At 43.0% G+C, this 27,932-nt stretch overlaps 1 protein-coding gene across 1 annotated transcript in view; it reads right to left on the minus strand.

Moving 5' to 3' along the window:
- LOC115164089 (ras-specific guanine nucleotide-releasing factor 2) overlaps positions 1-27,932 on the minus strand; it is a 182,581-nt gene that overhangs the window by 73,986 nt on the left and 80,663 nt on the right. Inside the window, exons 8-16 of the mRNA XM_029716198.1 lie at positions 21,147-21,340; positions 19,698-19,807; positions 19,465-19,583; positions 18,837-18,997; positions 18,513-18,579; positions 17,955-18,094; positions 17,411-17,493; positions 12,383-12,631; positions 4,949-5,448 (exon numbers count right to left, since the gene is read on the minus strand). Coding sequence (XP_029572058.1) covers positions 4,949-5,448; positions 12,383-12,631; positions 17,411-17,493; positions 17,955-18,094; positions 18,513-18,579; positions 18,837-18,997; positions 19,465-19,583; positions 19,698-19,807; positions 21,147-21,340 — 1,623 coding nt within the window. The remainder of the gene's footprint in view (positions 1-4,948; positions 5,449-12,382; positions 12,632-17,410; positions 17,494-17,954; positions 18,095-18,512; positions 18,580-18,836; positions 18,998-19,464; positions 19,584-19,697; positions 19,808-21,146; positions 21,341-27,932) is intronic.

The raw sequence follows: 27,932 nt of genomic DNA on the forward strand, positions 1-27,932 counted from the left end.
CCCTTCCCTTGGCTCGGGGTTCTGGGCTGGGAGGGTTGGGAGGGTGGCTTCAGCTCTCGCCCTAGCTTGGATCCCCGCATCTCCATGTTGCCTGGGTTGCGCCCACCCGGCTCAATCCCCCCTTCCCCGTTAGGCACAGCCGCATGGCGCACCCCCAATATCAAGGTGCACATATTTATATAATGATTATGAATTCGGAGGGTAGAAAATATTAAAGCATTAGAGTTTTAAGAATTGTGTGTGTTCAATTATTTGTGATATTGTGGCATTTAAAGCATATTGAAGTTCAAAGCAATAGGATTTGAAGCAATAGACTACCCACGTGTGGTCAACTATTTCAGCACCGTTTCGCGCTGCTCTGAGACAAGCATGCGGACTTGTCTTGATAGATCAATGAGATGTTTTGTTTCATTGAATCTCCGTTTGGGTATTGGTTAGACTACAATTAGGGTGTGGAAATGTTATGCTCTTAGTAACTGTAGCCTACTCCCAAAAGGTTACGTTGTACATCACCATATTTCCTTAACAAGAGTCTTGTCTTTAAAATGGTGTAAAATAATCATATGTTTGAGAAACTGAAGTTATAGCATTTTTGAGGTATTTGTATTTCGCGCCACGCGATTCCACTGGCTGTTGACTAGGGTGGGACACTTAAGAACTCTCAAGAGCAGCATGATTTTGTCCTATATAAACGTCACAGAAATGAAGCTCAGAGCAGGATGGATGAAGCTAAGAGGGGTTACTTTGCTGAGAAAATAATTGAAAACAAAAATGACCCTAAAAAGCTTTGGAAATCATTTACGGAACTAGGCTGTAGTAGTACTTCCAAAAACAAACTAAACAGTATTGGACTGAACATCAAAGGGGAGATGGTATATGAAAAAGCAGAGGTTGCCAATGAATTCAACTCTTTTTTTAAACAGACTGCTCGGTACATTCAGCTTGTCAACACTTTTTACAAAAACAAATGATGAAGTCAATCTCTCTTCCACTTTGAGCCAGGAGAGACTGACATGCATATCATTATCAATAGCAATTTTCCTACGTTTACTCAAAGCCAGCGGCATGGCGTTAGTAAATATTGAAAAAATTAAGGGGCCTAAACTGCTGCCCTGGGGAACTCCTGAATCTACCTGGATTATGTTTGAGAGGCTTCCATTAAAGAACACCCTCCACAATATTGCAGGAGGTGTAAAGCCATTACACAAGTTTTTCCAGCAGCAGACTATGGTCGATAATGTGAAAAGCTGCACTGAAGTCTAACAAAAAGCCCCTACAGTCTTATCATCAAATTCTCTCAGCAAATCATCAGTCATTTGTGTAAGTGCTGTGCTTGTTGAATGTTCTTCCTTATAGGCATGCTGAAAGTCTGTTGTCAATTTGTTTACTGTGAAATAGCATTGTATCTGCTCAAACATTTTTTCCAAAAGTTTACAAAGGGTTGGCTATTTGAGCCAGTAAAGGAGGCTTTACTATCCTTAAGTAGGGGAATAACTTTTGTTTCCCTCCAGGCCTGAGGGCACACACTTTCTAGTAGGCTTAAATTTAAGATATGGCAAATAGGAGTGACAAATGGGAGGGACAATATCGTCCGCTATTATCCTCAGTAATTTTCCATCCAGATTGTACGACCCCGGTGGCTTGTCATTGTTGATAGACAATACTTTTTTCACCTTTTGCACACTCATTTTATGGAATTCAAAAGTACAATGCTCATCTTTCAAAATTTTGTCAAATATACTTGGATGTGTAGTGTCAGAGTTTGTTGCTGGCATGTCATGCCTAAGTTTGCTTATCTTTCCAATGAAAAAGGCATTAAAGTAGTTGGCAATTCCAGTGGGTTTTGTGATGAATGAGTCATCTGATTCAATGAATGAAAGAGAAGAGTTCCCAAAATGTCATTTAAGGTGCTCCAAAGCTTTTTAATACCATTCTGTATATTATTAATTTTTGTTTCATAGTGTAGTTTATTTTTCTTTAGTCACATGATTTCTTAATTTGCAAGACTTATTTGCCACACATTTTGCCTCATCCCTCTCAACCATACCATTTTTCAATTCCTCGTCAATCCAAGGGGATTTAACAGTGTTTACAGTCATTTTCTTAACTGGAATAAGCAATTTCATAAATGTGTCAAGTTCAGCGTCTGGTTGCTCCTCATTACACACAGCAGACCAACAAATATTATTTACATCATCAACATCTGACCTCTTGTACAATATATTAGGCCCAGCCTTTGGAATTTTGGTTTTCCTAGATATGGCTACTATGGATTCACTTGCAGAAATTGTATGTAATGTGTCGTGTCATTTTGGAGTCACTTGTATTATTCGTAAATAAGAATATAATGTGTTACGGGTAAGAGTCTAGTTACATTTTCAGATATATGTTTCTAATTTAGTCAGAAAGTTGTTTTTATTGCAAGTTAAAGCATACTGTTAGTTAGCTAGCGTTAGCTTGCTGGCTTGCTAGCTAACGTTATGTGTATGATCTGTGTAGTAATATTATTAGAATCAGAAAACCATTTGCATTGCTAGTTATAGCCTAATGTTATCTAGCTAACATTGAACCTAGTTTGTTAGCTTTAGCTACCTGCAGATTCATACTACAGCTGTTTGTATTGGTAGACGTATGAGTTGGGATTATTATTTAACCTTTATTTAACTAGGCAAGTCAGTTAAGAACAAATTCTTATTTACAATGACAGCCTACCAGGGAACAGTGGGTTAACTGCCTTGTTCAGGGGCAGAACGACAGATGTTTACCTTGTCAGCTCGGGGATTCGATCCAGCAACTTTTCGGATGCCCAATGCTCTAACCACTAGGCTACCTGCTGCCCCATTACAGTGTATTATTCCGGTTCATTGTTTAGCTAGCTAGCTACATGTCGAAACAAAAGACTCCACTTTGGCCGGATTATTACATGACCCATCAAATTAGCCAGGTGTGTCTGGGGGTGATTATGACCATCTATTATTGTATTTCACGAACATGTGTACATGTCTAGAAAATAGTGACCTATCCACTTAGCTAGATGGAGCTGGGGGTGGGTTATAGCATTTCCTTCACATGACGCATCAGTTTAGACAAGTGTGTCGGGTAATCATCATCTAATAATTGTAAAATATTTTTTAAATGTTTTTAGCTGGCCACTTTGTTTTTGATATTGCTACTATGCAAGTAACCACTTCAATTCACCGTTTACACCTTCTGTATCCTTTGCATGTGACAAATAAACATAGATTTTATTTAATATAACGTGTGTTTACCACATGGCCTTACGTGAATCCTTAGAGATGGGTGGGGCTAAGGCTTAAGAGGGTGTGAACAATGATGAATGGGTGTAGACAAAGAAGAAGAACTTTCCAGTAAGTGTACCAAAACATTCAAGGGCCATTCTCAAAAGTGGGGTTACAAGTTTATCTACTTTCAAAGCAGAATTACTTTTCCATTGTTCCTCAACTGCAGTGTATGATATTCCATTGTCTAGCTAGTCTCTACATTTATCCAATGTAAAAAGCACAATTTCAAATTTTGCTAAATAAAACCGAATCAAGGCGGTCGGTCACAAATACTAAACTTTTGACTACTTAATTTATAAGAATCTTTAGGGCTGTCAATTTTTACCCTACCGTGTAAAACAAAATCTCTTCTTTTGCAATTGTGTCAGTATAAAATAATTTCTCTTTTTTTAGCTTAGTATATTAATTATTGATTTTATACAGTCATTATTGCTCATCATTATCAAGCATTTCAATAATGTCATACCCCACTGCTTCTGTTTTACTGTTTAGAAATTGTATTTATTTAACCAGGTTAGTCTCGTTGAGATAAAAACTAATCTTTTTCAAGAGAGACCTGGAAAGCCCTTTTATGTATCTAGTTCACCGATGTGAAGAAGTCATCATTATTTCGACAAATTCACATATAGTGTATCAAAGTAGTCAAAAGTGTAGTATTTCTACAAACTCGTTGAATGCATTTGCCGTTTGTTTTTGGGTTATGTTTTGCCCAATAGTAGCTGAATCTTAAATCTAAAATGCTGGAGTATAGAGCCAAATTAAGTCATTTTAGCTTCACTGTCCAAACACATGGAGTAAATACATGTATTTATTTTAAGAACTCAGTCAGGGTGTCAATTCACTGTTGAGAGTTAGAATAGTATAATACACAAGGCGATTTTCCTCTTCTCACAGTGCCTTCAGAAATAATTCACACCCCTTGACTTTTTCCACAGTTTGTTGTAACACAGCCTACATTTTAAATTGACTAAATAAAGATTTTGGGGGTCACTGGGTGAAACATAATACCCCATAATGTCAAAGTGGAATTACTTTTCTCAAAAGCAGAAATGTCTTGAGACATTCAGCCCCTTCGTTACATAATATGTTGCATGGAGTCACTCTTTGTACAATAGTAGTGTTTAACATGATTTTTGAATGACTGCCTCATCTCTGCACCCCACACATACAGATAATTGTAAGGTCCCTCAGTCGAGCAGTGAATTTCAAACACAGATTCCACCACAAAGACCAGGGAGGTTTTCCAATGCCTCGCAAAAAAGGGCACCTATTGGTAGATGGGTAAAAAAAAGCCCAGTTCTGGGCATGAAACAGCCAGGGGAAAGGTCATAAAACACTCACTCTCTCTTGCTTTCTCCCATACACACACAGTAAAGAATCTAAAGTGAGAACACTCCCTCTGAATGCTTTCTACTTACACCTCAATTCTAATGACTGTGTATCCTGTGCAGCCATAAACACCCTAGCAGCCTGCCTCTCTTCATTCTAAATGCCCTGTCAGAGAACATTATAATCAGAGCTGCTGTTAAAACTCATAAATAAGCTGACTAAATGCCTGTGGTGCTCAGAAGGAAGCTCAGACAGGGAATCCAGGTAGTGTGTGTGTGCGCATCTGTGCTGCATGTGTGTGTTTAGATAGGCCTTACCTCTGCGGATGCTGCGTCTCAGTTTTCCACAGAAGGCGTCAACACGAGGCAGCTCCTGCCCTTCTGTAGTGGGGGAGGGACTCTGTTCGGGGTAGGACAGGGGTAGACAGGGGGGGAGGGGGGCCTGGTCTTGGGGGGTCCTGTTGCCACCTGGAGGGGGCGAGGAGGAGGTGGGAGGGGGGGAAGTGGTAGTGGGGGTCTGGGGGGTAGAGTTCTGGGGGGTGGGGGGGTGGAATGTAGGGGTTTGGGCTGAGGTTGGACTACTGACAGCGGACTGAGAGAAGGAGGAGGGGATAGAGTTAATGTTAGTAAGGTCCAGCCCCCCCACCCTAGCACTGATGGGGGAATGCAGAGAGAGTTTGCGTGTGCGGACAGGAGAGGAGGTGTGGGAGGAGATGGAGAGAGGACCGGAGAACTTGCGGCAGAGACGGGGGGACTTGTCATTGGTGTGATCACCACTTCGGTTGTTTTGGTTGGTGGCAAAGAACAATTCCAAAGACCTGAGAGAGAGCGAGAGAGAGCAAGAGAGGGGAAAAAAATCTGTCAAATTTGCATTGAGTCGTTGTGAGGAAAGCATGAATTGACTGTTATGAGACAGGAGATGCTATTATCATCATCATGCCAGAAAACTGTGAACAGAACCATCAGCACTACAGCTAGGTCTATAACTCAGCCTGAGTGGAAAATGGCAAAACAGGTTACATGAAAGACCATGCAAAGAGGTTGAAGAAAGGAGTGAGAGTGGTGCTGAGCAATTAGAGCTTTTTGAGGTTGGTTTGGATTCGGTTCGATTATAAAAAATAAATCAAGATTTTCAAAACATTAAATGCACTATGCGGGTTGGATGCTATAACCAAACAGAATAAAACAATAATTAAAAGTCCCATGATGATACTGACTGCTCATGACTGCTTATCACTTATTAACCATCAGTTATTCACATTACTACACATAAAATATTTCAGTTGTTGTGTATATTACATTTGTTTTATTTGATGACTTTAATTTAATTCCAAGTCATCATCTCATCTCTATTGAGCTGCTGCCTATGCTGTCTGACAAAACCATTATTTTAATAGTTCTTTAAAGTAAATAAGGCATACCAATATGACTGCTGAATACCAATACCTCAAGAAGCAACTGCTCTCTCTGTATCCCTTCTTGATCGCACATTCTTCTGTCTCTTATGTAGCAGGCGTAAGAATAAACATTACTATGGACTATGGTTATTTGTAGTTAATTATCACGTTTTCGTCACTAAACTATGTAGAGCATTGGCCTGTTGGAAACTACAACTCCCTACTACAGTACATCGCACAGTTTGGGCATGATCTGATTTATCTGTAGAGAAACTACAGTGTGCGCATTGAGCTAGCAGAAAGAAAAAAAATTAAATTGAATTAAAATAATTCAACCAATGTCAGTCAATAAGTTGTTTAAAAACCAAAAATTAACTGATATTTCTGTTAATCGCTCAGCACTAAGTGACACACAGACAGAGAGAGAGACAGAGAGGGAAAGAGCTCAGTGGTCTTCCACAGTAGTCAGAAGGGAGGATATGCAGACGGAAGATGCTAGAGGGAGGGAGAAAGAAAACTAAGGACAGAGACATTGAGCGAAGGACAGGGAAAGGGGGAGGAGGAAAGAGCAAAATAGCCTTGAAGTCTTCTCTAAAAGAAAAGGTGCAGTGAAAAGATGCAAAAGTGAAGAAAGAGCGAGAGAGAGAGAGGGGAGAGGAGGAGAGAACACAAGTGAGAGGCAAAGAGAGAGGTACTTGGACAAGTCCAGGGACAGAAAGAGCAAGGGATAAAGCAGAGGGGGAGAGAGAGAGGCAGATTGTGTTACTTGGACTGATCCAGGGCTATCTTCCTGATCTTCAGGCTGTAGTCAGGACAGATGGACGTGATGGACAGGCGGTCAAATGAGTGGTACTGTACCCTGTGGAGGGGGGATGGAGAGGAAAGGGATATAACGGATGGAGGGGTGAGAGAAGGGGATGGGCAAGGGGTGATTGGGTGAGGAATGCGAGAGGAGGGGATGGAGTGAGAAGAGGGGATGGGTGAGGGGGGATGAAGGTGATGGAGTAGGTGGAGGATGGAGGAGTGAAGGTCAGGACAACATACACGTTTATTTATATATAACTGACAATGACCACAGGACATCAAAGCCTTTTCATGTTGAAACTGTATGTGTGAATGCTGTCATTATCCTCCAGGGTGAAGACTCCCCTAGGTCAGTGGAGGCTGCTGAGGGGAGGAAGGCTCATAATAATGGCTGGAACGAAGAAAATGGAATGGAATCAAACATATGGAAACCATGTGTTTGATACCATTCCACTGATTCCGCTCCAGCCATTAACACGAGCCAATTAAGGTGCCACCAATCTCCTGTGTCTTAGGTACAGATCTAGGATCAGCTTCCCCTCCCCCAATTCTAACCTTAACAATTAGTGGGGAAAATGCCAAACTGACAAGATCAGTGTCTAGGAGCAAATACACCCTGTCATATACTGTAGGTGTGTGGGTTTGTGGGTCTCTGCTGTTGTTTCTGGTCTATGTTCTCTGGTAATGAGGGCATCCAGGAGTTAGCCTACACACACCTGCACTGGACACAGGAAAAAAGATAGAAAAAGAGGCACAGACTTTCCAGTTGAAAGGATCGTTAGGTCTGGGCAGGAAAATGCATACACACAAAAACACTGTCTGACATATGTCTTTGCAAAATGAAACATTTTTCAAGCATCTGTTTTGCTAGCAGTAAAATTGTTGTGTTTCATTCAATTAACCCCTGGGCCACAAGCGGTCCTATACCACTCACCCTCTGTTCTGGGGCTGAAACAGCCAGGTGGAAAGGTCAAAAGAGTCTCAGTCTCAGTCTCTCTCTCTCAGTCTCAGAGTCTCAGTCTCAGAGTCTCTCAGAGTCTCTCAGAGTCTCTCAGAGTCTCAGTCTCTCAGAGTCTCAGAGTCTCAGTCTCTCAGAGTCTCAGTCTCTCAGAGTCTCAGTCTCAGTCTCTCAGAGTCTCTCTCTCTCTCTCTGTCTCTCTCTCTCTCTCTCTCTCTCTCAGTCTCTCTCAGTCTCTCTCTCTCTCAGTCTCTCTCTCTCAGTCTCTCTCTCTCTCTCTCAGTCTCTCTCTCTCAGTCTCTCTCTCTCTCAGTCTCTCTCTCTCTGTCTCTCTCTCTCTGTCTCTCTCAGTCTCTCTCTCTCTGTCTCTCTCAGTCTCTCTCTCTCTCAGTCTCTCTCTCTCTCAGTCTCTCTCTCTCTCAGTCTCTCTCTCTCTCAGTCTCTCTCTCTCTCAGTCTCTCTCTCCCTCAGTCTCTCTCTCCCTCAGTCTCTCTCTCTCTCAGTCTCTCTCTCTCTCTCTCAGTCTCTCTCTCTCTCAGTCTCTCTCTCTGTCTCTCAGTCTCTCAGTGTCTCTCTTTCACTCTCACTCAGTGTCTCTCTCTCTCTCACTCACTCACTCAGTCTCTCTCTGTCTCTCTCTCTCTGTCTCTCTCACTCTCACTCAGTGTCTCTCTCTCTCTGTCTCTCTCACTCTCACTCAGTGTCTCTCTCTCTCTCACACACTCTCACTCAGTCTCTCTCTCTCTGTGTCTCTCTCAGTGTCTCTCTCTCAGTCTCTCTCTCTGTCTCTCTCAGTGTCTCAGAGTCTCTCTCTCAGAGTCTCAGAGTCTCTCTCTCTCTCTGTCTCTCTTGCTCTGTCTCTCTCACTCTCACTCAGTGTCTCTCTCTCTCTCTCTCTCTCACTCACTCTCACTCAGTCTCTCTCTGTCTCTCTCTGTCTCTCTCTGTCAGTGTCTCTCTCTCAGTGTCTCTCTCTCAGTGTCTCTCTCTCAGTGTCTCTCTCTCAGTGTCTCAGAGTCTCTCTCTCAGAGTCTCAGAGTCTCTCTCTCTCTCTCTCTCTCTCTCAGAGTCTCTCTCTCTCTCAGTCTCTCTCTCAGTCTCTCTCTCAGTCTCTCTCTGAGTCTCTCTCTCTCAGAGTCTCTCTCTCTCTCTCAGAGTCTCTCTCTCTCTCTCTCAGTCTCTCTCTCTCTCTCTCAGTCTCTCTCTGTCTCTCTTTCTCTCAGTCTCTCTCTGTCTCTCTTTCTCTCAGTCTCTCTCAGAGTCTCTCTGTCTCTCTCAGAGTCTCTCTGTCTCTCTCAGAGTCTCTCTCTCTCTCTCAGAGTCTCTCTCTCAGAGTCTCTCTCTCTCTCTCTCTCTCTCTCTCTCTCTCTCTCTCTCTCTCTCTCTCTCTCTCTCTCTCTCTCTCTCTCTCTCAGAGTCAATTCAATTCAATTCAATTCGCTTTATTGGCATGACGTAACAATGTACATATTGCCAAAGCTTACTTTGGATATTTGCAATATAAAAATAAATAAAAATGAGAATCAAAAATTGTCAACGGGACAACAGTAACAACAATAACCAACGGTCAATATAACCATACATTCAACAATAACAATAATCATACAGTAGAGGACATGTGCAGGCTGGTCTGTCAGACACTGTCCCTCATCTTATGGCAGGCAGCAATGTAGTGCGCTGCCAACCCACAGCTCTCTGTGTCCTCCCCCAACAGGACGGGTAGCCTATCCTCATCAGAGAGGTCTTTGAAACCTTGAATAAGGGTTTCAAATTTGGGGAAATGACACTCTCTAATTGTTTTATATTTTTGACATTTTGTCAGGAAATGCAGCTCCGTCTCAGGTTCTGCTGTTGTGCAGTGGTTGCACAGCCTTTCCTCTACAGGGAGCCAGGTTTTCCGGTGTCTACCCTTCTCAATGGCAAGGCTGTGCTCACTGAGCCTGTACTTTGTCAAGACTCAGAGTCTCTCTCTCTCTCTCTCTCTCTCTCTCTCTCTCTGAGTCTCTCTCTCTCTCAGAGTCTCTCTCTCTCTCAGAGTCTCTCTCAGAGTCTCTCTCAGAGTCTCTCTCAGAGTCTCTCTCAGAGTCTCTCTCAGAGTCTCTCTCTCTCTCAGAGTCTCTCTCAGAGTCTCTCTCTCTCTCAGAGTCTCTCTCTCTCAGAGTCTCTCTCTCTCTCAGAGTCTCTCTCTCTCTCAGAGTCTCTCTCTCTGAGTCTCTCTCTCTCAGAGTCTCTCTCTCTCTGAGTCTCTCAGAGTCTGAGTCTCTCAGAGTCTCTCAGAGTCTGAGTCTCTCAGAGTCTCTCAGAGTCTGAGTCTCTCAGAGTCTGAGTCTCTCAGAGTCTCTCAGAGTCTGAGTCTATCAGAGTCTCTCAGAGTCTGAGTCTCTCAGAGTCTCTCAGAGTCTGAGTCTCTCAGAGTCTGAGTCTCTCAGAGTCTGAGTCTCTCAGAGTCTCTCAGAGTCTGAGTCTCTCAGAGTCTCTCAGAGTCTGAGTCTCTCAGAGTCTCTCAGAGTCTGAGTCTCTCAGAGTCTCTCAGAGTCTCTCAGAGTCTGAGTCTCTCAGAGTCTCTCAGAGTCTCTCAGAGTCTCTCAGAGTCTGAGTCTCTCAGAGTCTGAGTCTCTCTCTCTCTCTCTCTCTCTCAGAGTCTGAGTCTCTCTCTCTCTCTCTCAGAGTCTGAGTTTCTCTCTCTCTCTCAGAGTCTGAGTCTCTCAGAGTCTGAGTCTCTGAGTCTCTCAGAGTCTGAGTCTCTGAGTCTCTCAGAGTCTGAGTCTCTGAGTCTCTCAGAGTCTGAGTCTCTGAGTCTCTCAGAGTCTGAGTCTCTGAGTCTCTCAGAGTCTGAGTCTCTCAGAGTCTCTCAGAGTCTCTCAGAGTCTCTCAGAGTCTCTCAGAGTCTCTCAGAGTCTCTCAGAGTCTGAGTCTCTCAGAGTCTCTCAGAGTCTGAGTCTCTCAGAGTCTCTCAGAGTCTCTCAGAGTCTCTCAGAGTCTGAGTCTCTCAGAGTCTCTCAGAGTCTGAGTCTCTCAGAGTCTCTCAGAGTCTGAGTCTCTCTCTCTCTCTCTCAGAGTCTGAGTCTCTCTCTCTCTCTCAGAGTCTGAGTTTCTCTCTCTCTCTCAGAGTCTGAGTCTCTGAGTCTCTCAGAGTCTGAGTCTCTGAGTCTCTCAGAGTCTGAGTCTCTGAGTCTCTCAGAGTCTGAGTCTCTGAGTCTCTCAGAGTCTGAGTCGTCTCTCAGAGTCTGAGTCGTCTCTCAGAGTCTGAGTCGTCTCTCAGAGTCTGAGTCTCTGAGTCTCTCAGAGTCTGAGTCTCTGCAGTTCTTCAGAGTCTGAGTTCTTCTCCTCTCTCTCTCTCTCTATCTCCTCAAGAGTCTGAGTCTCTCTCTCAGAGTCTGAGTCCTCCTCTCTCTGTCTTTCCGAGTCTGAGTCTCTACTCTCTCAGAGTCTGAGTACTCTCTCTCTCTCTCAGAGTCTGAGCTCTCAGAGTCTGAGTCTTCTGAGGTCTCTCAGAGTCTGAGTCTCTCTCTCTCTCTCTCTCTCTCTCTCTCAGAGTCTGAGTCTCTCTCTCAGAGTCTGAGTCTCTCTCTCTCTGTCTCTCAGAGTCTGAGTCTCTCTCTCTCTCTCAGAGTCTGAGTCTCTCTCTCTCTCTCTCTCTCTCTCAGAGTCTGAGTCTCTCAGAGTCTGAGTCTCTCAGAGTCTGAGTCTCTCTCTCTCTCAGAGTCTGAGTCTCTCTCTCTCTCAGAGTCTGAGTCTCTCTCTCGAGTCTCTCAGAGTCTGAGTCTCTCTCTCTCTCAGAGTCTGAGTCTCTCTCTCTCTCAGAGTCTGAGTCTCTCTCTCTCTCAGAGTCTGAGTCTCTCTCTCTCTCAGAGTCTGAGTCTCTCTCTCTCTCAGAGTCTGAGTCTCTCTCTCTCTCAGAGTCTGAGTCTCTCTCTCTCAGAGTCTGAGTCTCTCTCTCTCAGAGTCTGAGTCTCTCTCTCTCTCTCTCTCAGAGTCTGAGTGTCTCTCTCTCTCTCTCAGAGTCTGAGTGTCTCTCTCAGAGTCTCTCTGAGTCTGAGTGTCTCTCTCAGAGTCTCTCTGAGTCTGAGTGTCTCTCTCAGAGTCTCTCTGAGTCTGAGTGTCTCTCTCTCTGAGTCTGAGTGTCTCTCTCTCTGAGTCTGAGTGTCTCTCTCTCTCTGAGTCTGAGTGTCTCTCTCTCTCTGAGTCTGAGTGTCTCTCTCTCTCTGAGTCTGAGTGTCTCTCTCTCTCTGAGTCTGAGTGTCTCTCTCTCTCTGAGTCTGAGTGTCTCTCTCTCTCTGAGTCTGAGTGTCTCTCTCTCTCTGAGTCTGAGTGTCTCTCTCTCTGAGTCTGAGTGTCTCTCTCTCTGAGTCTGAGTCTCTCTCTGAGTCTGAGTCTCTCTCTGTCTGAGTCTCTCTCTGTCTGAGTCTCTCTCTGTCTGAGTCTCTCTCTGTCTGAGTCTCTCTCTGTCTGAGTCTCTCTCATAAAACTGGATGGAGAGAATAACAGGAGAAATGATGAGAGGTTTAGAGAAAACTCAACCCTCTGTAACATGAAAGTGTGTGTGTTTTTCCGTGAATGTGTGCATGTCATGCATGTTCTCTCATGTATTACCTGACAGGTATAGAGGTGAAAGGTTTCTTGTAGATGTCAGCCAGTTTATCCATGACCACGGCAGCAGTAGTGAAGATGCGGTAGGTGTGGAGGAAGGTGTTGAGGAAGTCGATGGAGAGGAAGCGCAAGTCCGTCAGCCTTTCCAGCAGCCGCTCCACGCTGGCGTAGCGAATCTGTGGGACCTTGCAGGAGTTGAGTGTCTTGCTGAAGCAAATGTCAACATCATCTTTATGGAGGCGCATATCAGATCTGATGGACGGACACACACACACACACACACACAAAATCACCGGTGATCTAATCATTGAATTGCAAGGATTACTCACACAGACGTTTTAAGTATGGATAAACACTTAAAGTTGAAGTAAGTCATGTCAGAAGCTAGCAGATTAATTACTTAACGAAAACCGCTGCAAATTCCAATAAAACTACATCACGTTTTAAAATTCACTTTCCTTGTTTTGTCTAACAACACTATAAATCAATCGATTAAAGGAGTTTTGTGGGTCAGAGTGCAGTATTTATTTAGTTTCATAGGACAAATATTTGTTTGCACATTTCTCACGTTACCAACACTAAGTAAACTTCTGGAAAAAATGTGTGTTTGACCAGATACAATGCTATTTCACAGTAAACAAATTGACAACAGACTTTCAGCACACATATTGGGAAGGACACTCAACAAGCACGGCACTTACACAAATGACTGATTGGCTGAGAGAAATTGATGATACAATTCCGGGGGCTGTCTTGACTTCAGTGCAGCTTTTGATATTATAGATCATAGTCTTTCTGGAAAAACGTATGTGTTATGGCTTTACACCCCGTGCTATAATGTGGATAAAGAGCTACTTGTCTAACAGAACACAGAGGGTGTTTTTTAATGGAAGCCTCTCAAACATAATCCAGGTAGAAACAGGAATTCCCCAGGGCTGTTTAGGCCCCTTGCTTTTTTCAATCTTTACTAACGACATGCCACTGGCTTTGAGTAAGGCCAGTGTGTCTATGTATGCGGATGACTCACCACTATACAGGTCAGCTACTACAGTGACTGAAATGACTCCAACACTTAACAAAGAGCTACAGTTAGTTTCGAAATGGGTAGCAAGGAATGAGTTAGACCTAAATATATCCAAAACTAAAAGTATTGTATTTGGGACAAATCATTCACTAAACCCTAAACCTCAACTACATCTTGTAATGAATAATGTGGAAATTCAGCAAGTTGAGGTGACTAAACTGCTTAGAGTAACCCTGGATTGTAAACTGTCATGGTCAAAACATATTGATTCAACAGTAAGTAAGAAGGGGAGAAGTCGGTCCATAATAAAGTGCTGCTCTGCCTTCTTAACAACACTATCAACAAGGCAGGTCCTACAGGCCCTGGTTTTTGTTGCACTTGGACTACTGTTCAGTCGTGTGATCAGGTGCCACAAAGAGGGATATTGGAAAATTGCAGTTGGCTCAGAACAGGGCAACACAACTGGCCCTTAAAAGTACACCGAGACCTAACAATGACATGCATGTCAATCTCTCATGGCTCAAAGTGGAAGGGAGATTGACTTCCTCATTACTTGTTTTTGAAAGAGGTTGATAAGCTGAAGGTACCGAGCTGTCTGTTTAAAATACTAGCACACAGCTCAGACAACCATGCATACCCCACAAGACATGCTACCAGAGGTCTCTTCACAGTCCCCAAGTCCAGAACAGACCATGGGAGGCGCAAAGTACTACAAAGAGCCATGACTACATGGAACTCTATTTCACATCAGGTAACTGATGCAAGCAGTAGAATCAGATTAAAATAGCAGGTAAAAATACACGTTATTATGGAACAGCGGGGACTGTGAAGTAACACAAACAGGTACAGACACATGCATACATGTGGATTTTTCATTGTAGATATGTCGTAGTGGAGTATGGGCCTGAGGTCACACAGTGTGTTGTGAATTCTGTAATGAATGTATTGTAATGTTTTTAAAATTGTATAACTGCCTTAAAACTTCTTAGGGCTAGGGGGCAGTATTGAGAATTTTGAAAAAACTTTTTCCCCTCGTTCATGAAGAGAAGTCCGGCGGGCATAGATCATGTGCTAACAACACGGAGCTTTTTGGACATAAATTATGAGCTTTTTTGAACAAAACTACATTCGTTATGGACCTGGGATTCCTGGAAGTGACATCTGATGAAGAGAATCAAAGGTAATGGATTATTTACATAGTATTTTTGATTTTAGATCTCTCCAACATGGCGGTTAGTCTGTATCGCAATGCGTATTTTTCTGGGCGCAGTGCTCAGATTATTGCAAAGTGTGATTTCCCAGTAAGGTTATTTTTAAATCTGGCAATCCGGTTGCGTTCAAGAGATGTAAATCTATAATTCTTTGAATGACAATATAATATTTAACCAATGTTTTCGAATAGTCATTATTTAATTTGTTGTGCTGATTGACTGGCGGTTATTGGAGGGAAACGATTTCCTGAACATCAACGCCATAGTAAAACGCTGTTTTTGGATATAAATATGAACTTGATAGAACTAAAAATGCACGTATTGTCTAACATAATGTCCTAGGAGTGTCATCTGATGGAGATTGTCAAAGGTTAGTGCATAATTTTAGCTGGTTTTCTGCTTTTGGTGACGCCTGTCTTTGAATTGACAAAACATTACACACAGCTATTGTCAATGTACTCTCCTAACATAATCTAACTTTATGCTTTCGCCGTAAAGCCTTTTTGAAATCGGACAACATGGTTAGATTAAGGAGATGTTTATCTTTCAAAGGGTGTAAGATAGTTGTATGTTTGAGAAATTTGAATTATGACATTTAATTGTTTTCAAATTTGGCGCTCTTGATATTTCACCTGTTGTTGATAGGGTGTACCAGGGGTGGGACGCTCCCACACAGCCCCTAGAGGTTAATTTTGCCGGACCCCAGGAAGAGTAGCTGCTGCCTTGGGGATTCATAATAAATACAAATGGCTTTAGCCACAGAGGGAGCAGGCCTGCCCCGGCAAGTGCAGGGGGGTTGCCTAGCCACACATGCCTCGGAGGGAGTCAACATCTGCATTGCGCAACAATTTCCCATGATTTGTGAATCTGTTCAGACCCAATAGATAGCGCGACAGCTAAAATGGCTTTGAAAAAATAAGATTTCAGCTAATAGGGAGAAGCATCTAACAAAATAAACACATTATGGAATCCACTTATCATAAATGTTGGTACATTTGTGGACGAAATTCTTACTTACTCAGCCCAAGTCCAAAGAAAATAGCCAAGAAATCTGCATAAAAAAAAATGAACACCACCACCAACTAAGGAGGTTCAGTCAAAAAAGCAGAGGCTTTTACAATAGCTGTGTTAAATACGGCAGTGTTCCTCACACCTGGGCCTGGAGGAGGTGCAGGCTCTTGTTTCAGCCAAGCAGTAACAAACCTAATCAACTATTCATTAACACTTTGAGTGGTATATTCAGGTATGTTAGTTCTGGGTTCGAACTAAGCCGTACACACAGGAGCAAAAGCAGGTATGACAGACACAGGCATGTGTTAAAGTCGGAAGTTTACATACACTTAGGTTGGAGTCATTAAAACTCATTTTTCAACCATTCCGCAAATTTCTTGTTAACAAACTATAGTTTTGGCAAGTCGGTTAGGACATCTACTTTGTGCATGACACAAGTCATTTTTCTAACAATTGATTACAGACAGATTATTTCACTTATAATTCACTGTATCACAATTCCAGTGGGTCAGAAGTTTACATACACTAAGTTGACTGTGACTTTAAACAGCTTGGAAAATTACAGAAAATGATGTCATGGCTATAGAAGCTTCTGGTAGGCTAATTGACATCATTTGAGTCAATTGGAGGTGTACCTGTGGATGTATTTCAAGGCCAAGCTTCAAACTCATTGCCTCTTTGCTTGACATCATGAGAAAATCAAAAGAAATCAGCCAAGACCTCAGAAAAATGTTTGTAGATCTCCACAAGTCTGGTTCATCCTTGGGAACAATTTCCAAATCCCGGAAGGTACCACGTTCATCTGTACAAACAATAGTACGCAAGTATAAACACCATGGGACCACGCAGCCATCATACCGCTCAGGAAGGAGACGCGTTCTGTCTCCTAGAGATGAACGTAATTTGGAGCAAAAAGTGCAAATCAATCCCAGAACAACAGCAAAGGACCTTGTGAAGATGCTGGAGGAAACACGTACAAAAGTATCTATATCCACAGTAAAACGAGTCCTATATCGACATAACCTGAAAGGCCGCTCAGCAAGGAAGAAGCCACTGCTCCAAAACCACCATAAAAAAGCCAGACTATGGTTTGCAACTGCACATGGGGACAAAGATCGTACTTTTTGGAGAAATGACCTCTGGTCTGATGAAACAAAAATAGAACTGTTTGGACATAATGACCGTCGATATGTTTGGAGGAAAAAGGGGGATGCTTGCAAGCCGAAGAACACCATCCCAACCGTGAAGCACGGGGGTGGCAGCATCATGTTGTGGGGGTGCTTTGCTGCAGGAGGGACTGGTGCACTTCACAAAATAGATGGCATCATAAGGGAGGAAAATTATGTGGATATATTGAAAGTCCTGACCTCAATCCTATAGAATTTTTTTGGGCAGAACTGAAAAAGCGTGTGCGAGCAAGGAGGCCTACAAACCTCACTCAGTTACACCAGCTCTGTCAGGAGGAATGGGCCAAAATTCACCCAACTTATTTTGGGAAGCTTGTGGAAGGCTACCCGAAACGTTTGACCCAAGTTAAACAATTTAAAAAGGCAATGCTACCAAATACAATGTATGTAAACTTCTGACCCACTGGGAATGTGATGAAAGAAATAAAAGCTGAAATAAATCATTCTCTCTATTATTATTCTGACATTTCACATTCTTAAAATAAAGTGGTGATCCTAACTGACCTAAGACAGGGAATTTTTACTAGGATTAAATGTCAGGAATTGTGAAAAACTGAGTTTAAATGTATTTGGCTAAGGTGTATGTAGGCGCTCTTACTTGATCATGTGAGGCACGGTGACTTTGGAGTTCTCCTCGAATACACTAGTCATCAAACCATTACAGCGGGTATTATCAATACACTAGAGAGAGAGGGCGAGAGAGGGAGGGAAAGGGAGGAGAGGGAGAGTGTTAGTGGAGCGAAAGATCAATCTAAACCTCAATCTGATATATTAGCAACATCCTAACATGTCGTATGTAATTATGGTTTACAAGAAATGTATCCAAACCCTAAAGAAAGATATTGTTAAAGCTTTTCCTTTGACCTAATCTTTGTTTAGAATCAAGCCAAGCCTCAGAGGAGGTGCAGTGTGTGTGTGTGCATGCATGTGTGTGTGTGCGTGTATGTAGGGGGAACACTGGGTTAAAGGGGATGAGCCAAGCACAAACCAGGATTTGACCCCTGGGGAACCAACCACTCTGTTTACTCACTGCAAAGCCTCATTGGATACCCAGAGGGAAACACACGGTGCTGTTTGAACTTTTTGTTGTTTAGTTATTATTCCAAGAAGAGAAATTGAGAGAGAGAGAGTTAGTTAGTTACCTGGCTGATGTCGCTGGTCCAGGCAGCTTTCTCCTGTCGGGAGGGAGCCAACAAGACTACAGTGAAGGAGGGAGAGTCAGACGGCTCGATGATCAGCTTAAAGTCCAACTGACCGAATACCTGACCACCACTGGACTTCGCTAAAAAGGGAAGGGAGAGGGAGAAAGAAAATTAGAAGATTGGGTCACCTAGGGTGACAATGTATTTTGGTATGACATGAGATAAAGATTAATACATGAATAAGATATAAGCTGGTCCACTTCATTTACCCCTGTAGTGTGTGTGTGTGTGTGTGTGTCACTCAAAGTTCTTTCCCTGGAAGTCTGTGAGCAAAAAGACCCCTCTGTAAGGTTAATGGGTGAGTGATGTCATAGGATCAGCATGAGTGTCATTTAAAGGGAAGGCTGTTAGCTGGTATTTGAAGGGATGTGAGGGTCAGCCAGAGATTTATCTGTGGACACTAATTAACCTGTATGGAGACAGAGACTTAATGAGCCTGTCTGAGTCACTGCATAGATCTAAAGGACTGGGGTTGGTTAACACACACACTTTACTCACAGTCGTCGTCGCTGGTCTCGGTTTCTTCTATGAGGGTACATTCTATCAGAGACAGGACTCCACCTTGCTGCAGAGAGAGGTCTGAGGTCATTGACTGTTTGTGTGTTTTTTTGTGTGCTTAAAATATGACTAGGTCCCAATTCTCCACCTTTCTCCCAAAGTGTACAATTACACAAATTCTCTCATGGATTTAACAATGCTGGAAACTCATTCCACCAATATGATTTTAAATCGAACAGCGGGAGTGTGTAAGTGCACACTTCTGGAAAAGGGTGAAGAATTAAAGCCAGTAAGTAAATATGAGCATGCGTGTGTGTGGCTCACCTTGAGCAGGTGCAGCTTGCCTCCTGAGCTGCGTGTGCAGATAAGAAAGTGTTTTGTAAACAGGAAGCACTGTCTTTCTCCTTCCTTCTTCAGAGACAGAGAGCCCAGACGCACCTTACTGAGCTTCCCCCTCTCCACCGACGGCAGCTGAATCAGAGAACCTGTCGGGAGAGGGCAACGGGGGAGAGAGGGAGGAGGGAGTAAGAGGAGGTGTTGAGAAACAGGAAGAGTGAGGAGAGGTGTGGAGAGAGAGATGGGAGGTGAGTGTGAGAAAAATATAAAAGCCTTGTCCAAGCCAGAACTGCCCATCTCCTGTTTCTGTAGTGTGAGGCAGCTTGATGTACATAAACAGACCCTGGACAGGACACTAGTTTATCGCAGGGCCTTACCCCCAATCAAACTCCTTAATGCCAAGCAGAGAGGTATCAAGTCCCATTTTTAGACTCTTTGGTATGACTCGACCAGGGATTGAACCCCCAACCTTCCAATCACGGGGAGGACAGTCTAACCACAAGGCCACTGAGATGGACATGAGAAATACTGTTACATAAACAATGGTTTGTGTCATGAATGTGTAAGTGAATTCTTATCTGTGTGTGCATATACCTGTGTATGTGTGCACACTCACCCTGTCTGACGAAGGTCTGACTGGTGTCCAGTAGTATATCACATCCCTCTACAATCATCCTCTCGATGGCCAGGTTCTTACGGATGTTCTCTGTATCACTCACCTCATCATGCATCACCCTGAGGACACACACAAACATGATATACTACATGAAATGTCTAAGTGGTGATAATTCATACCTGTATGTTTTGAGGCATTCTTACTCATTGATACACCCACAAATAAACACACACCTTGACAGCTCCTCTAGTTTGGACTTGGCGAACTCCAAGCTTTTGCGCTCTACGTGTTCGTGCGGAGTGTGCGCCAGCAACTCATGCAGGGTGATGATGTAACGTGGAATCTGAGAGTAACAAATAGAGGAAGAAAGGAAGAGAGAGATATAGAGGGTAATTGGGAGAAGGGTGAGGTATTTCATTGAGACTTTATGGTTTGAATGTTTATGAGCAAGGCCACAGATAGGGTTCTACAAGTAGATATGTGCTAGTTGAGTGTGTATGGTACCTAGAACATGTGGTATGTGAGGATGTATTTGTGTGTTGGAGTGAGTGTGTGCATGCGTTGCGTGTGTGCAGGCATGTGTGAATGTGTGTGCGTTATCGCTACTCCCCTCAGGCGTTCGATCATTACGCACACCTGGTATCAATCATTACGCGCACCTGCAAGTCATCATTAGGCACACCTGGACTCCATTACCTCACTTATTACCTCTCCTATATCTGGCACTCCATTAGGTTCTTTCCCCAGTCAGTATTGCTTATGCGTTTCATGTCTATATGCTACTCGTGTTTGTTACATTGTTCGATGTCCCGTTTATTATTAAACTCACCACCTGCACTTGCTTTCCGACTCCCAGTGTATACGTTACAGAACATATGGTGTGTGGTGGTGTGAGTGCCTTCGTGCGTGTGTGTGGGTTGCACAAATCAGAATGGTCACATTTGCACGATCAATTTTTCTATCGCTCATTTGCACATCACGTCAATGATGTCACTGTGTGAGACTGTAGGTCAATTAACCTTGTCGGAGTGGGCGCCCTGATTCTAGTTTGTGAGCTAGGCAGGCTACTGCCTGGGAAGATCTCCCACTCAGAAGTACGAGATGGGGAGGCGGGCGGGGGTAGGTTGACCTCAGGTCTCCCCACTGGAAGCCAGAGTTAGGAGGAGCGGGGGAATCTATCAAATAGCGCACCTCTAACTTTGTTCAGTACTAATATAATTAGTAAAATCAGTCACACTAGAAAATGCTACCAAAGAAACCACAATTCATTCATAATGTGAATATATATATATAGTTTCACAGACATATTGTTGCATTTTTTTTCTGGTTTGTGCGAAATTGTTAATAATATAAAACCAGTCTGCACACCAAGGTGAATTGGTTTAGTCTTGACTCTTGGTTGACAGTGTTGGGATGGGTAATGTATTGATGCTCGAGTGCCAAATCCACACATTTCTTTCTATTTGTCTTTGTTACTACTTTTTGATATTTGAGTCTTTGTATTTATATTGTTTTAAATGTTATGATTATTTATTTGTGTTCCAAATGTCTGAATAAAAATGAGTTAGTGCAGAATGGTGTTTTTTGGGGGGGCTTGTGGGGAGCCATACAAGGCCATACAGGGAGCCATACAAGCTAGAACCGCTATTGATCCGCGTGCATGTGTGTGTGGTGTGTGTTACCTGGAACATGGGGTATGTGAGGAAGGTCTCCAGCATCCTGCCCTCACAGGCAGCATTAGCCTCATACTGCTTCAGCAGCTTATCGAAGTCTCGGTTCTGCTTGCAGTTGGCCAGCACTTGCAGGCTGTACTGGTGGTTCCTCACAAACTCCTGGTAGATGTTCAGCATAGGCAGCAGGATGTCAAACAGGTCCGCTAGACAGACAGACAGACAGACACACACACACACACACACACACACACACACGTATAAATACACTGCTCAAAAAAATAAAGGGAACACTTAAACAACACAATGTAACTCCAAGTCAATCACACTTCTGTGAAATCAAACTGTCCACTTAGGAAGCAACACTGATTGACAATAAATGTCACATGCTGTTGTGCAAATGGAATAGACAACAGGTGGAAATTATAGGCAATTAGCAAGACACCCCCAATAAAGGAGTGGTTCGGCAGGTGGTGACCACAGACCATTTCTCAGTTCTTATGCTTCCTGGCTGATGTTTTGGTCACTTTTGAATGCTGGCGGTGCTTTCACTCTAGTGGTAGCATGAGACGGAGTCTACAACCCACACAAGTGGCTGAGGTAGTGCAGCTCATCCAGGATGGCACATCAATGCGAGCTGTGGCAAGAAGGTTTGCTGTGTCTGTCAGCGTAGTGTCCAGAGCATGGAGGCGTTACCAGGAGACAGGCCAGTACATCAGGAGACGTGGAGGAGGCCGTAGGAGGGCAACAACCCAGCAGCAGGACCACTACCTCCGCCTTTGTGCAAGGAGGAGCAGGAGAAGCACTGCCAGAGCCCTGCAAAATGACCTCCAGCAGGCCACAAATGTGCATGTGTCTGCTCAAACGGTCAGAAACAGACTCCATGAGGGTGGTATGAGGGCCCGACGTCCACAGGTGGGGGGTTGTGCTTACAGCCCAACACCGTGCAGGACGTTTGGCATTTGCCAGAGAACACCAAGATTGGCAAATTCGCCACTGGTGCCTTGTGCTCTTCACAGATGAAGCAGGTTCACACTGAGCACGTGACAGACGTGACAGAGTCTGGAGACGCCGTGGAGAACGTTCTGCTGTCTGCAACATCCTCCAGCATGACCGGTTTGGCGGTGGGTCAGTCATGGTGTGTGGTGGCATTTCTTTGGGGGGGCCGCACCGCCCTCCATGTGCTCGCCAGAGGTAGCCTGACTGCCATTAGCTACCGAGATGAGATCCTCAGACCCCTTGTGAGACCATATGCTTGTGCGGTTGGCCCTGGGTTCCTCCTAATGCAAACAATGCTAGACCTCATGTGGCTGGAGTGTGTCAGCAGTTCCTGCAAGAGGAAGGCATTGATGCTATAGACTGGCCTGCCCGTTCCCCAGACCTGAATCCAATTGAGCACATCTGAGACATCATGTCTCGCTCCATCCACCAACGCCACGTTGCACCACAGACTGTCCAGGAGTTGGAGGATGCTTTAGTCCAGGTCTGGGAGGAGATCCCTCAGGAGACCATCCGCCACCTCATCAGGAGCATGCCCAGGCGTTGTAGGGAGGTCATACAGGCACGTGGAGGCCACACACACTACTGAGCCTCATTTTTACTTGTTTTAAGGACATTACATCAAAGTTGGATCAGCCTGTAGTGTGGTTTTCCACTTTAATTTTGAGTGTGACTCCAAATCCAGACCTCCATGGGTTGATAAATTGGATTTCCATTGATTATTTTTGTGTGATTTTGTTGTCAGCACATTTAACTATGTAAAGAAAAAAGTATTTAATAAGATTATTTCATTCATTCAGATCTATGATGTGTTATTTTAGTGTTCCCTTTATTTTTTTTAGCAGTATATATTCTACAGTAAACGACAGGCTGGTTTCCCAGACACAGATTAAGCCTAGTCCTGAACTAAAAAGCTCTTTCAATGGAGAATCTCCATTGAATAGAAATACAAGACATATAACTCAAATATATAACAAATAGGGGCCAGGTAGAGAGAACAATAAATTAACTAAGCTTAGATGAGATTAGATTAGCATTAGAACCTGTTCAGTTTGGTCTGTCCCTGGCCATGTCTCAACGCCTTTTCTTCTTACACAACCCATTTCTTACAGGCTGGTCTCCTAGGTAATGCTTATCGGTAGGCTGTTGAGGTTTTTAGGAGGAGAAATTATGGGGTGTCAAGCCATTTGTGTGAGTGTGCGAGAGAAAGTAATGAGACATTGTTTCAATAAGATGAGTGTGTGTGTGGCTGTGTGCCTGAGACATCAAGGCCAATTTTTTTATAAAACAATGTGCGTCAGCGCTGAGGAACTGACCTTGATGTCAGTGCAAGACTGGAGTGTTTGTCTTGCACTGTCTGTGTGTGTGTGTTTTGACCAATATCCTCTTCATAACAAAGCTCTTAGTTTCTAGTACTGCAAGACCAAAAATATTTTGTGAAGTCCTATGACCCCAATTAAGTCACTTCCTGCAATTAGACAGACAGACAGACAGGCAGACACAGACACATGCAGGAAGTTGGGCAGACAGAAACATTTTATATCAATTCATAACAGGGGGGTGCTAGAGAGTGTGCTATGGAATAGACGTGTTTTGTTGAGCTCTGCTCAATTTTGAAACAAATTAATATTTATCTTTTATTTAACGAGGCAAGTCAGTTAAGAACAAATTCTTATTTATAATGATGGCCTACCCTAACCCGGATGACGTTGGGGCAATTGTGTGCCGCCCTATGGGACTCCCAATCACAGCCGGTTGTGATACAGCCTGGAATCGAACCAGGGTCTGTAGTGTGTCTGTCTGTGTCTGTGTCTGCCTGTCTGTCTGTCTAATTACAGGAAGTGACTTAATTGGGGGTCATAGGGGCGGTTTCGCAGGACTAAAACGGTTGAATATTCCCAAATTGTACATATTTCTGTCCGGGGGACCCGGCATATGAAATTTGAAGTCAATCTACACAAACTATTTTTGGTCTTGCAGTTCTAGAAACTAAGAGCTTTGTTATGAAGAGGACTCACTGAGATGCAGTGCCTTAGACCGCTGCGCCACTCGGGAGCCCGAGTGGAAACAGATTAGGTATTTTCTTAACATACCCACTTGCCTGACTCATGCTTTCCACCCTGCATTGGATGACTTGGTGTTTTCACAGTGGAGGGAGATGGGGCTCACAACAATCAATAACATACATTGATGGTCATTTAGCGCTTCATTTCAACAGTTACAGGGTAAGTTTAACATGCCAGCAACATAGTTTCTTAAAACCTGTTATGGCTAAGGGTTCCGTTTCGACAACATCCGGTGAAATTGCAGAGCACAAATGTTTTTTAAAATTATTAGAAATATTTAACTTTCATACATTCACAAGTGCAATACACCAAATTAAAGCTAAACTTCTTGTTAACCTAGCCACCATGTCTAATTTCAAAAAGGCTTTACGGCAAAAGCAAACCATGCGATTATCTGAGGACAGCACCCCCTCAAACAAACACAAGACAATCAAAAAACTCAGAAATAACGATATAATTCATGCCTTACCTTTGAAGAGCTTCTTCTGTTGGCACTCCAATATGTCCCATAAACATCACAAATGGTCCTTTTGTTCGATTAATTCCGTCGTTATATCTCCAAAATGTCAATTTATTTGGCGTGTTTGATGCAGAAAAATACCGGTGCCAACTCGCCCAACATGACTACAAAATATCTAATAAGTTACCTGTAAACTTTGTCCAAACATTTCAAACAACTTTCCTAATCCACCTTTAGATATTTTAAAACATAAATAATCGATAAAATTTAAGATGGGAAACACTGTGCTCAATACCGGTCGAAAACAAAGTGAAGCATGTTCCAGGTCGTGTGCACCAAAACATTAGAGTGCACCTGGAGTGACACATGAAAATAACAAGGCTACTTCTTCATTTCTCAAAGGAAAAACATCAACCAATTTCTAAAGACTATTGACATCTAGTGGAAGCCATATGAACTGCAACCAGATGCCTCAGAAATCTAGATTCACATAGAAAACACATTGAAAACACAGCCACCAAATTAAAAAGAATTCCTGCATGGTTTGTCCTCGGGGTTTCGCCTGCCAAATAAGTTCTGTTATACTCACAGACATCATTTTAACAGTTTTAGAAACTTTAGAGTGTTTTCTATCCAAATCTACCAATTATATGCATTTCCGAGCTGGGCCTAAGTAGCAGGCAGTTTACTTTGGGCACGCTTTTCATCCGGACGTGAAAATACCGCCCCCTAGCCCGAAGAGGTTTTAAGGACACATCCCACAGTATGGCATTAAGCCAAATAATCCTACATTAGATAGCCTTATCCTTGTCAAACCACATTCAAAAGGGTCGGTCTCTAGACGATGATAGACTATGACCACATAGAGGTATCTGCATACACTACTAAAACGCCTTGGGAGCAGGAACTTGGCTCATAAATCTCAGATGAGGACTGGGTAGAAGCTCTCAGGAATATAAACCACAGTTCAGTGAATGCCAGACACAACGTTGTTCAGTTTAAGGTAATACACAGGTTACATTACTCAAAAGTGAAACCGCATAAAATATTCCCAGACACCTCACCACTGTGTGAGACGTGCAAGCAGGAGGAGGGGACTTTGACCCACTTATTTTGAACATATCCTAAGTTACATGTTTACTGGGTTCTCTCTTTTTATTACTCTAAAGCCTTTGTTAGAGTTATAGCTCCAGACACATTGATCACTCTGTTTGGTACTGTTGATGGGAATAACCAGGAAGGGAAGGCTGGCTCTCTTTGTACTCTATTAGCCAAAATGCTCATATTGCAATTTTGGAAATTGGAGACTGTTACTACTTTTGAAATGTGGTTATGGGATTTAGGGAATGTAATAAACATGGAAAGGTTTCTATACAATACCACAAATAGAAGTCCAATGTTTTACAAAATATGGCAGCCGATACTGGATAAATGTTCTATTCCCCCTTCACTGTACTTCCCTCAATATTTATTTTTGGTTTAACTACACTGCTTGTAATGACTATATGCTGTCTTCTTATAATATGTACCAGCTAATAGGATTTTATTTTTTTACAATGGTATGTGTGAGTTAAGTTTTGTTTTGTCCTCTAAATTTGCCATCCCATTCAACAGTACAATGAATGTCAATGTTTGTGTCTCTGTCTTTTTTTCTATTGGAAAATAATAAACATATTACAAAAAATACAAATAAATATTCATAACAAGGTTCTTTTTAGTTTCTAGAACTGCAAGAGGTCAAAAAAGCTTTTGGGTCGATTGACTTAAAATGTAATATGCCGGGTTCCCCAGTCACAAATATATAACATATGGAAAGATTCACATTTTTTAACCCTTTGAACCACCCTATGACCCCAAATGAATCGCAGGAAGTTGAAATTCAGTGGACGGCATCATGGGGACACTTTAACGATGCCCTGAGTTTCAAAACCTTATGTTAAGAATTGACTGTTCTGCAGAGGATGGAAGATAGTGTTTTTGTGTAACTGCAGGGAGAGAATGAAGGACCATGTTGAGGATGAATTAACACACTTCCTTTTTCCAAAGGAAACTGAACCTCAACACAAGGCATCCCTATAAGGTCATGATTCGTTGTTTGCAAGAACGGTTAGCCAGCTCAATAGCAGTCAACGGGGGCGTCATACGTAGTTATGTGAGGGCTGTAGGTATTGCTTTTCTATGGAAAAAAGCCCAGTTCTCTGTAGGAATAGTTCATTTCACATGGTCAGATGTAGGCTTGCATTCATCGGGAGGGTCTGTTGAACGATCCCATGCGTGAATTTGGCTAATGTCACTCAAAAGCACACTAACTTTAGTTCAGCCTACCTTTCTGCCATGTAGTCGGGGGAGGGGCAAATTCATGAATTGTCTAGAGTTGAGGCCTTAATCCTAAATTCATGTCCACTCCCAGCTCAATGCTAAACCTAGCATCACCACATCATAGCTCAACCCTTCTGCCATGTCACTCAAAAGCCCATTAACTCTAGGTTAGGCTTCAAGTGAGTTCTGCCTTAACCTGTTGCGGCTGGGGGGCAGTATTTGCACGACCGGATAAAAAACGTACCGATTTAATCTGGTTACTACTCTTGCCCAGAATATAATTAGTAGATTTGGATAGAAAACACTCTAAAGTTAATAAAACTGTTTGAATGGTGTCTGTGAGTATAAAATAACTCATATGGCAGGCCAAAACCTGAGAAGATTCCATACAGGAAGTGCCCTGTCTGACAATTTGTTGTCCTTCATTGGCATCTCTATCAAAAATACAGCATCTCTGCTGTAACGTGACATTTTCTAAGGCTTCCATTGGCTCTCAGAAGGCGCCAGAAAGTGGAATGACGTCTCTCCAGTCTCTGGGCGAAAAACAGCAGGAGTTTTTGTGAGTGGTCCGGCTGAGAACAGTGACATTGGAGATGCGCGTTCATGTGAATTCTCCATGTTTTTCTTTCGCTCTTTGAACAAATACAACCCGGTTGGAATATTATCGTTATTTTACGAGAAAAATCGAATAAAAATTGATTTTAAACAGCGTTTGACATGCTTCGAAGTACGGTAATGAAATATTTTTTATTTTTTTGTCACGAAATGCGCTCGCGCGTCACCCTTCGGATAGTTACCTGAATGCATGAACAAAACGGAGCTATTTCAATATAACTATGGATTATTTCGAACCAAACCAACATTTGTTGTTGAAGTAGAAGTCCTGGGAGTGCATTCTGACGAAGAACAGCAAAAGTAATCCAATTTTTCTTATAGTAAATCTGAGTTTGGTGA

This window comes from Salmo trutta, chromosome 27, assembly GCF_901001165.1.
Source record: "Salmo trutta chromosome 27, fSalTru1.1, whole genome shotgun sequence".
Classification (NCBI taxonomy): Eukaryota; Metazoa; Chordata; class Actinopteri; order Salmoniformes; family Salmonidae; genus Salmo; species Salmo trutta.